The following is an 11,161-nucleotide window of genomic DNA, read 5'->3' as shown; positions in this document are numbered from 1 at the left end:
TTACTGCGCTTTACTTTCAGTTTCGTTTTCGGGGAAATCTAATTCTATGAATACATTTCCGCCGCAGGGCAGGACGCGGCCTGCTGCACTTGAAAGCAGGAGCCGTCGGGGATTAGAGGTTTTTGATCGCTATAATCCGAGTTTTTAAAACGGGTACTGATGGCCGTGGTGCTACAGAGCAGCCCGGGCTGGGTACTGGAAGCGCGCTCACTCATTGATCGAGGCTATGCACGGTGCATCCGATGGAGGGACAAGGAAAAGTCTCACGTCCAGTGCAGTTTCAAACGGCAGTGTTTTCAGGTTTCTAAAAGCCGTTGTAGTGTGACTGCCGGTGCTGCTGTGAACGGAGCAAACGCGGACATGCTGCAGAAAACAGACAAACCATCAAAGGTAAATCCTGCTACGCGGGCTGCTGACCGGGGGTTCAACAAAGTACTGGAAAGCAGCCGAGTACATTTAGTTAGTACTGCACTTTAATAGGATTTTGATGAGCTCCATTGTAGTTGTGCTTGTGGCAGGATTTACTTTACAGGACCTACGAGCAGAAACGTGACCTGCGTCATACGTGGTATTTTCATTATTTCCTAAGCACACAGTACTCCAGAGGTCAGTGCAGAGAAATTAAGCTCAACAGCAATCATTTGTGCCATTTGTTTTGTTTTATTTTTGTTATAATTCATGCAAAAAGGGACAAATTTCACTTGTAACAACCTCTAAAATGTGAATAATATTATATTATTGTTATTCCAAGTGCTTTTTAAAATTTTTGTAGCTACACTTTGAGCCTGTCCTTAGATTGTCTTTCATATTTGAATTTTTGTTGTGCTCTCTTGTCTATCAGTATTCAATTTGAATTTGTTTTCAGAAAAGGAAACGAAAACACAGTGAACTCAACCAGGGGGAAATTGATTCACAGGCTTTCCATGAGAGGGTAGGTTTAATCTCATTATTTAACTTTGAATCTGAGCTGCATGTACACATGACCTTCTTTGGAAAGAGATGTGTGCTGGCAAAGATCAGTTCAGTTCTATTTGAAATTCATTTGATTTCAGATCAATACTGAAATCAAAGGTGCTCGATATGAGCGGAGAACGAAGCAGTCACATCTTTTAATTTAGGTAAATGTATTGATGAATTCAAAGTTTTACCTGAAGGGGAACGCCCCAGATTTTACATGTCAGAGTCTGTATTAGTTTTGTGGAGTACTACTGAGTGAGAAAAAGTTTTATAAAGTACAAGAGTGAAAATTAAAAAAAAAAAAAGAAATCTGCGGGTGTTAATTTAGAAAGAAGAGAATTTAACACCGACCTGTCGCTCATTTCTGCTGCAAGCTTGATGCTACATTAGCCTCAATAAAATCTGTGGCAAAACTCTGTGCTCGTGTTGCATTGTGGGTAATGTCAGCGTCTGGATTTGACACCCATTTTTATCCCTTTTTAAAAAGAAAAACTGCCCATTGTTTACAATATGTAAAAACTTATCAGAGGTAGAAGTGCTCATAATGCAGACTCTCCCATTTCAGAATGAGACACACTGCTTGATTGATGATGATGCTTTGATGATGCAGATGTGGGGCTAATTTGATGTTATTTGTAAATGGCTGCATCGCAAGACATCCTCTTCAGCACGTAGAGCATCAGGTCTTCCTGAAGTCGCACAAATTTACGACGCAGGACGCCGCTGGTCAACAGATAAACTCCCAAAAGCTTTCACGTCATAAAAGTGGCCGAATAAACGTGTTCTCCCCTTTTTTTGCTGGGGTTTGACTCTCTCCAAACGGCCTCTCTTGTGTGTCAGCCCCACAAGGTGAATCTATCCAGATAACTAATGTCTGCTGCCATATGGCTGAACATTACAATTACATTTCTACAATGACAAGCGGAAACTACAATGCACACACGTCCTATCATGCTTTGAATGTTTTATTCTGTGTTTGTTTCTCATGCAAATTGGTAACGCTTGTACGATTTGAATTTATCATTTATGTTTCGAAGGCCTGTTTATATAGTTAATCTGCCTGTAATATTGGCGAACAATTTAAACTTGAATTAAGTTGTTTGTGTAACTGATATCAACAAGTGTTTAACTTTGGTCCTACTTTAACTTTACTGCACCACCCAGACAAAATAATCTCTGTAATGTGCCACGATGCAGATCCGGTCTGTTATTCTGGAGGGAACCAGATCCTTGGTGGAATCCGCCCGACCCCTCGGATACCTGAACGGAGAAACGGACGCAGTGAAAGACCCTCTTCCCTCCCAGGAGTGCGGCCTCGCAGCCCTGTGTGAAATGGCTAAAGAGCTTCCTCTAGTGGACGATGAGGAGCAGGAGGAGTGCACTCAGTTACTTGTTGCTGAGGACGGCTGCACTTCACACGTTGACTTCTTCTCCCGGGTGACGGAGAACAGGGCGGACCGGGCTGCCGTGGTTACGCTGATGGGAGGGGAGTATGTGATACCACCTCACACAGCGTTCCTGCTCTCTGATTTCACAAGAATACAACCACTTCTCCACTGTGAGTACAACGCAAAGTATAAAAGTATAACTGAACCAGGAAGTACTGAAAAAATATAACTGCAAAGAAAATGGTTATATAATTTTCAGGCCATCTGGAGTAGATTTAAGACAAAATGCCTCACATCTATTTTCCCATTGAATGCTTCTGGTAATAAGATTTAACAGAAGACAAAAGCTGTAAAACATCTGGTCATTGTGGCAGAAATATGACCACCCCACCCCGAATTTAGAGTTGTAAATAGCATGAGTAATATTTCTCGTCCTCTCAAGCGAGAGCATGTTTGTTGTTTCACAGCCTGACATTGTTGGTTAAATAAGTTGTTTTTTTTTCTCTCACCCAGATGGAAGCAAGTTTGACCTCATAGTTCTAGATCCACCGTGGGAGAACAAGTCTGTGAAGAGGAGTCGCAGGTAATTTGGCATTCGAGCATTTTAGAAAGTGTGAAGCAGAGCAGATATGATGGGATAAAGATGAGACTGTACTGATCTCCAGGGATGGAATTTACATGTTACAGCAGCACACCAAAAAAAGACTAAAATGGTACGAGGAGAAAACAAATTTACAAAAGTATTTAAGATAAGAGAAAATCTAAGCAAAGTTGTTAGAATTCATACTGAATACATGAATGTGTTCGCCAATTAGTTATCATCTAATAGATTCTAAAGCCTGTTCCTCAAAATCACAAACGTTAACGCCATGATGACACAAGAGGAAAAACTGGGGTTTCATCAAAGTCAGAAGAATTCATCTGTGATCAATAAATGTCTCTTCAAACTTGTTGTTTAGATACTTCACTGAATTAGTTAAAACTCTAAAAGACAAGTTAAATCATGAGAAATGATCCTCTTGGGACCTTGAATATTTGAATCAGATTAAATCCAGCAGTTGTCAAGATAATTAACTCTGAACCACTAATGTCATCCTCATGGTGGCACCAGAGAAAAAGTAGTTGAAGTAGCTAGCGTGGCTAAAAACAAAAGAAAAGTAATGGTGTGTGTGCATGCTGATCCGTTTACACTCACTGTATTCGTTTCCCCGGTGAAGATACAGTTCTTTGCCCTCCTCCCAGCTGAAACGGCTCCCGATACCCCAACTGGCGTCTCCGAACTGCTTAGTGGTCACCTGGGTAACAAACCGGCCCAGCCACCAGCGCTGTGTCCGTGATGAGCTGTATCCACACTGGGGGGTAGAAGTCGTGGCCGAATGGTTCTGGGTCAAGGTACAGAACAAATGAAGCTCTCACGCATTGGAACTCTCAGCTACTACTGGAGGTCATTCCTGATGTTTCAAGGGTTTCGCTCTCCCCACGTAGGTCACCACATCTGGACAGTTTGTGTTTCCCCTGGATTCACAGCACAAGAAGCCATATGAGACGCTGGTGCTGGGCCGATATCGGCCCCCTGCCGATGCCTCTGCAAGGTGTGAAATCTTTGACTTCTCCGTTTGTCACTTTTCCTATAATTTATAATAGTGCTCTGAAATGGAATTTATTCCAATTTTGTTTATACTCTTTCAGCCCTTCTGAGACGACAGAGGTTCCTGTTGAGGATCAGCGTTTGGTTGTCAGCGTCCCATCAGCTCTGCACTCCCAGAAGCCCTCGCTGTCAGGTAAATATTTAGGCGCAGTGCTGTACTGTGCCACCAGAGGGCAATGCTGCAGCATCAGTAATTGTTATCTTGCCATCTAGCTTAAGTGATACTTTAAGTCCTTTGACAGCCTGATAAAGAACATTATTTCTAAACTTGTCAGTTCTTTAGGTTTGCATGTTTGACATTTTTAATTTGTCACCTTGATTTTAACGAAGATGACAACAGTTATAATTAACAATTATGACCACAGTGGGGTTTTGTATGGGAAGAGAACACACTAAAGTAGTTGATGATGGATTTATTACATTATTTGACTCATTTAAAGTAGAAAATGTTACACTTTTAATGTGTAACCTGCTTTTCCACATCAGACACTTTCTACCATTGGCAGCAAAAGACCCATATGAGAGGAAAGAAAGCTGCTTAAAAAGAACATGCAGCGTCTCTATTTCTGTACTGTAGTTGAGTCCTCAACCCGTGACAGGTTTGACTCGTCAGAGTGGCAACTTTTGCTGCTCAGATATCAGATTTTTCCTGTTTGCGCTGAATGTGGTTACACGAACGCCTCGACTCTACTACTTGGAATCCGCGTAAGACCTTGACAATGAATATGCAGGGAATATGAATAAGAGAGGCTTGACGTCATTTCACTCCCTCTCAGGGGAGCGCGATTTATTGTGCAGTATGGAGAGCAAAACACGGCCACTGTTTGCTGGTGCCCTTTCAGCAGCAACAGAAACGCCTCTTGCCGCATGCAAGTAGCTGGATATTGTTAAAATACATTGATTTAAATCATAACGATGCTGTTGTGGAGCTTTGATACCATAGAGATTAAGAAGATTAGGCTGCAGATTGCGTTCAGTCTCCATGCGTGATTCCATGTTCATGACAAAGCCACTCAGCAGGTTTAATCAGAACTGGTTTGTATATTCCAGTTACTTTATTTGCTGGAGGTTGTTGTCTTTTCATAGCTTGTAATGACTGTAACGTTACCTTTTTATTTTAAATATGCCGGGCTGCACAACATGCAAACACTGAGCTGCACTAATAGACAAACACAAAATAATAGAAAAATGTCTAAATTTGTGTTCATTTTTTTCATGGCATTGTTTATAATGTTGCACAGTTGTTACAGCCGTAGTTACTATGCATGTTTTGTTATTCTGCAAGAGGTGTGAAAGCTCTGTTGGTAGTGGGCGTGTCTCAGTGTAAACTGCAATGTGGAGTGAAATATAAGTAGGGTTTGACCCAACTCCTGCGGAGATAGCAGCAAAAGGAGAACAGTTTATTTCATAAAATATTTGATCATTTAACACCTCGAGGCTTAAAGAATCAGTTTGTCTCGCGTTCACTACTGCGACAGGTTTTGCAGTTGGTTATGCAACTGCTAGAAATGTAAAATGCATCCCGAGACCTTTGGCTTCTTTCCAACTTGAAATTTCTTTCGCTCGCGTCAAGCTATCATCCCCATAATTCTGCCTCACTTTGTTTGTATTGAGCATGTCAGGTCTGCTCGAGCCAGTGGGCAGCCTCAACAGCGTGAAGCCACAGTTCTCGACCCCGCAGCGTCGAGAAAGTCTGACCCACTTCTGTTCCCCTCTCAGATGGGGCTCCTGTCACTGATATTCTTGGTTGCTATGGAGAGATAAGGGACACCGTTACTACATTACAGATAGAAAAAAAAAAATATCCTTGCCAGATGGTCAAGCTGTAAAAAAAAAGAAAAAAGTGTTTGCGCTTCTCTGACAGACAAGACGTGTGTTTTTTATTAATTAGGGCCCCCTGCAACTTTAAAACTTGTGAAAGTCCCTTGTCAATTCGGGATTATAATTATTAGTGGTTAAGTGGCTGTTCATAATATTCATTTAAGGAGGAGGCGCACACTTTTAGAGAGCAGAACTGTGATTATGATCTAAACAGCTATTGCATGGCTACCTTGTTTGATTTGATCTGTGCAAGATTGTCACATGGTTCAAATAACGTTTGAGTAAAGTTTTGTTGGGTTTATAATATGTCAATTTAGAAGATCCCAAACCAAGCCCTGTGGGACTCCACATGTCCACAAGTTAAATAATTAATTTGGAAAGATATGACTGAACATCTTCTGCGATGGTCATAATAATAATTGCCATTGTTATGTTGCAGATATTAAAAAAAAATATATATATATATAGAGGTAGACAGTTTAGACGAAAGGCAGATGAAGGAATCGTATGATAAAAATAGGACATTACTGTACTGTAATTGAACTAATGGAACTTCATTAGTTTGCTCTTACTTTGTTAATCCTGGAGAGAATATGAGGAGCCTGCGAGGCAGAGTATCTCAGACTGAATGTGTTACTTGTCAAGAGAGTAGTTAAGTAACACCTTCCATCACCTCGGGGTTTTCTTGGCAAAGTTTGACACAGCGTCCCATTTCAAAGTTACGAAGACAATTAGACCTTTTATTCTTTGTTCAGCTTCGGGAGTTGAGTCACCATTTGGAGCCAAATTAGTCGGAGAGCTGCATGTTTGGCATTTCCACACCGTGACTCTCTCTGACGTGCATTGAAAGAAAAAAAGAAAAGAAAAGCGGGAGGTAGGACAGCACATCGTGCAGGTTGTATCGGTTTGGGGATCAGGCTATTGAGCTCATTAACACCCCAAGTGTTGGCTGAGGTGAGTTTTCAGGCTGGTTTGAGCATGCACAAGAGCAGACAGAGTAGCACAGGGGCAGAGCAAGTGAAACGTATCCGTCAGGTGTGCCTCTCCTGGTATATCATCACTTATGGAGCCAAGGTCACCGCCAGGCTCGACGCAGAAAAATCTCTGCCGTGGTGTGAAGGAGCTGGGAGGCTGCCAGGGCTGCCCTCTGCCTACTCCAGGGTAACAAAGCACAGAAGCTCACCGAAGACATGGATGCAGTGCAGTTATCTGACAGCCTAACCCTCAGTGTATTGGAATGTCTAGTTTCTTTCGTGCTATTATTCAAACAGAATGACATATCAAAACCTCTGTTTTAACGTCTCATTACATTTGTGTGAAACACAAAGTTGAGGGCTGTCTGTTCATTTGTAGTGAATATATTAGTAATCTGTTTTTTTGGAATACGTAACACTAAGGGACCACGAAAGTATCAGCTAAGTATTTAGTGCATCACAGCTGCTGTTAGTGTTGGCATCACTCCTGTCCTCAGAAGTAGTGCGTTTGAGAGTTTTAAGGACAACCCAATAGAGATTATCTGCTTTTCTGTGCATACCCTTTGGTCAAAAGCAAGTGTATAATGTCTGGGGAGAAGTCCTACTTAATTTTCTCATCCTGACATGCTGCACTGTAGGGGACCAGAGTCAATATCTGTAAAGATTTTTAAAATGTTCAAAAATGAACCAAAATTATCCACAGAATATGAAGGAAGAGGAGATGAACGGAACTGTAAACACAATAAATGCTGAAACTAAAGCAAAACAAACAAACAAATGTCTTGGTGAGAATGAAGTTTGATGCTGAACTCACAACGTTTCTTCTAAACCGGAAGGTAAACAGCTGTTAATGCTAACGTTGGCAATGTAGAGATAGATTTTAAATGTGGCTGATTGTATAACATTCCTGACACGGCTAATAATAATACGTTTTTTTTTTTATGTTTAAAGACAGGACTTAAATCTTACATATTGCACCTTTAATGTTTTTCTTTGTGTCCCCACATGGCACATTTTTTGTTTTGTTTTTTAATTTAAAAAGTACTTGCACAAAAAAAAAAAATGCTGTACTGGCTTCTATTGGATTAAAGCTACAAAGGTAACACTGCATTTCAGGTACACGAATATCTTCCCCATTTTCCATTCACTTCTACCTCGGCCCAAACAATGAATGAATTAAACAGGCGTTTCAGTGGAATTAAAAAAAAAAAAAACCCACAGGAGACAGATTTGTAGTCAGATTTCACCTTTGATCAACTTCGAGCAGAAAGATGTAATCAGTCAGCAAATTCGAAGGCGGGCTTCATCACTATTTTTTAGTACATTTGCAGTTTGCAGTTTAGAAGATTTTAAGGTAACAGGGCACACATACCCTGTGAAGATCAGGCCATAGGGTGTTGCATTACTCATGATCATTTCCTCTTCCTCAATGCTTCCTTTTCACAGAGGTGTTGAAGCCGTACGTCGGAGCTGAAGCGAAGTGCTTGGAGCTGTTTGCAAGAAGTCTCCAACCCGGATGGACCAGCTGGGGCAACGAAGTGCTCAAATTTCAGCACGTGAGCTATTTCACTTTGACACCTACAGATGATCAAGCAGACGGGGCCACAGGATGACCACGCAGACAAACCCACGTTCACGCAAGTGTTCGGTTCAACTGGGAAAACTGTCCCGCCACAGGGAACCAGTGACTGACGTTCGACACCTGCCGCATCAGTATTTAGCTTTGGTTTTCACATAGCTTCGGTGCCAAAATATTTCTCTACCAATTCCTTTTGATCTGTATTCTTTCGTGCGTGCGGGACCTTTGATTTCTTTCTCTCTTTTTTTTTGTGTGGGTACGTTTTGTACGTAGTGAAACATGAGTCTGATGCAGTTGGAGAGATGAAAGTGCATTTCTGTGGAGCTGTTTTCAACCCAAGGTTTTTTTTTATATTGGCCTTTTCAGTAATCTTTGGCACAATGTGTATCTTAAGGAGGATCAAAGTATTTATTTTTTTTTACTCATTTTATGCTGTTTTGAGCTGAATTTCAAAATGTTTACCAAATGACAAACACTTTTATGGTGAATGCCTTTTGGTTGTCTTGTCCTTTTAAGAGAAGTTTTGCTTAAAAGTTTTTCACTTGAACAAAAAAAAAAAATCCACCACTCTGCCTGAAGGACACCGAGGTCTATCCTTAGATAATTTGTCCCTGAATTATCCTTGTTTCTACTGAAAGATGAATTTTTTTTTTTTTTCTGTGTCACGCTTCTAACCGGCTAACCTGCGTTTTCCTGTTGGGCGGGGCCTCTCTAATGAGTCTGGTGGTGTTGTGTGGACGAGCAGGGCCGCCTTTGAGGCCGATGAGGATGAGTTACAGCCACTGCGGTGCAGTACACATCACAGCTAATGAAGCCAGAGTGTGACTCCAGCAGGACCACTTACACATTACCTTGTCAAGCTCTCTGTCTCTTTCTCTCTTTACACACACACACACACACACACACACACACACACACACTCGTCTACAGGATGAGAAACATAGAAATACTTTGTTCAAGAAAGTTTCTTTAAGCGAGTCAAAAATAAATCAAAGCTATCAAACAGATTGGCAACACAAACTATGAAACATTTAGCAAACTGTTAAGGGTCCAATTCAATAAAAATCATCTTAAATTAAAAAAAACAGTCAACTTTACTCCAAACACTCTTTAGTGTGTAAAACTCATTACTCTTGCGTTTCTATTATAAGTAAACATTGTTCTATGTTGTCTGACAAACAAAACACTTATCACAGGCCAATGTGATTTGGTTTTTCCAGGGCTTTCAGCAACATCTGGTAGTCTTTCCCAGCTGCCAAAGTTCACTCAGTTGCCGTGAAATACTGTGAAGATGTTACCACGCGTGGGGGAATATGGATTTTCAGCCACGTGATAACGAGTGGTCGTAAAGAGAGGGAGTCATAACTCCTGTCTGTTCGAATGTAGATTTTCCATAAAAATCCTCAGAGTGTGTCTTTAAGGCCATACACGACTTCATAATACATTTTCTAAAACCCACATTGGTTACATGAGTACAAGGTCTTCTTTTTTTACTTTAAGTTTGAAGGAGCAGCTAACCTTCCAACTGTTTTCTGATTATGCTGGGTTTATATAGTCACCAGAGAAAATACTAAGAATTGTATCCAGACACGATGAGTAACAGCTGTCCACCAGACATCATCTTAAAACGTAATTTGACTCATTGGAAGCTGAGGATAGTCTTTTTAAAAGAGGCTCGTGTGTGGCTATAGGCTACTGCAGAAATACTTTTATAACAAGTAAAAGCTGTGAATGCTTTAAAAAAAAAAAAATGCATTGATTAAAAATGTTTAGCAAAATGCTTACGGTATCAGTAGATGTCATTGATTTGTCCTTAAAAATGAGGTCTTACAAAAGTGCTCCAGCAAGATATTTCTAATCATTTTATTGCTCCGTACAGTTTGCTTTTATTTCGTTTTGCTAATTTAACCGACATGAGTGAAATGACGGGATGAATAAAATGTCTTTCGTGAGCTCGCGCTGGAGAGGTACTCAACCAATCAGGTCTCCAAGGTTTTCTTGTTATTGTCTGTGTTCCCACAGAAATAACAAGTAATCAAAGAAAAAGAATCTTGAATTTCTCAGCAACAATCCCGTTATGAAACCTGCCAGAATACATCCCGTTCAGACATGTCACGCATACAAAGCTCCCTGCAATACACATTTTGTGTTCCTTCACTTTTTATTGTAGGATTTCCTTCTTTCTGCCCCTTCAATTGTTATATGTCCTCCTTCAATCTCATTGGTCAAGGTTTACTTCACCAACACTTCATCACCAAAGGTTTTGAATGTTCAGTGGTGTTTTTTTTTTTTTTTTCTACATTTTAAGTCTGTATAGATGCTGGTTATATTTATTAAAATAAAGAACAATGAGCTGGAATGAAATAAAAAACAGATAATAACAGAGCCTACCTGAAATCTACTTTGTAACACTGTCCCTGATCAAAATATCTGTCGTTTCTCTCCCTCTTTGTTCTGATCCCGTATTACTGGCTTTTTAGTTTCATCACAGACTGCACAATCCGTCTCTAAAAGCCCACAACGCACAGCAGAATGAAGTCACCACGGCCACCATATCTCTTACAGGCGCCAGCAAAGGGAGGGTTCCTGTCAAAGTCAGGATGAAGTACCAGTTCGAAGACCTCGTCACCCCTTCTTCCTCCAGCTTCCCCCGTCCCTTTGTTAAAGCCGGAGCGAATGACTTGTGTTTTTTGTTTCAAATCTTCAAAAGTATTCCCCGTCTTACTCGTGTTTTGCTGAATTGGAAGCTCTTAAGCTATCTAAAATCATGGTGAATTTCGAAGATAAAAGGAGC

The 11,161-nt window shown here is 40.8% G+C and overlaps 1 protein-coding gene across 1 annotated transcript; it reads left to right on the top strand.

The window, feature by feature from the left end:
- The first annotated feature begins 147 nt into the window (after nucleotides 1-147).
- mettl4 (methyltransferase 4, N6-adenosine) lies at nucleotides 148-10,118 on the top strand. Its single transcript, XM_069696343.1, has 8 exons — nucleotides 148-390; nucleotides 866-931; nucleotides 2,155-2,515; nucleotides 2,859-2,928; nucleotides 3,563-3,737; nucleotides 3,831-3,937; nucleotides 4,035-4,126; nucleotides 8,235-10,118. Exons 1-8 carry the CDS (start codon nucleotides 160-162, stop codon nucleotides 8,399-8,401), a joined length of 1,269 nt encoding a protein of 422 aa, XP_069552444.1. The 5' UTR covers nucleotides 148-159; the 3' UTR covers nucleotides 8,402-10,118.
- The last annotated feature ends 1,043 nt before the right edge of the window (nucleotides 10,119-11,161 follow it).

This window comes from Brachyistius frenatus, unplaced genomic scaffold, assembly GCF_029030835.1.
Source record: "Brachyistius frenatus isolate BFR_SWC_R1_liver_20210118 unplaced genomic scaffold, ASM2903083v1 Contig_21, whole genome shotgun sequence".
Lineage (NCBI taxonomy): Eukaryota > Metazoa > Chordata > Actinopteri > Embiotocidae > Brachyistius > Brachyistius frenatus.
The sequence above is the reverse complement of the archived record's forward strand: the minus strand, read 5'-3'. Positions and strand labels throughout refer to the sequence as shown.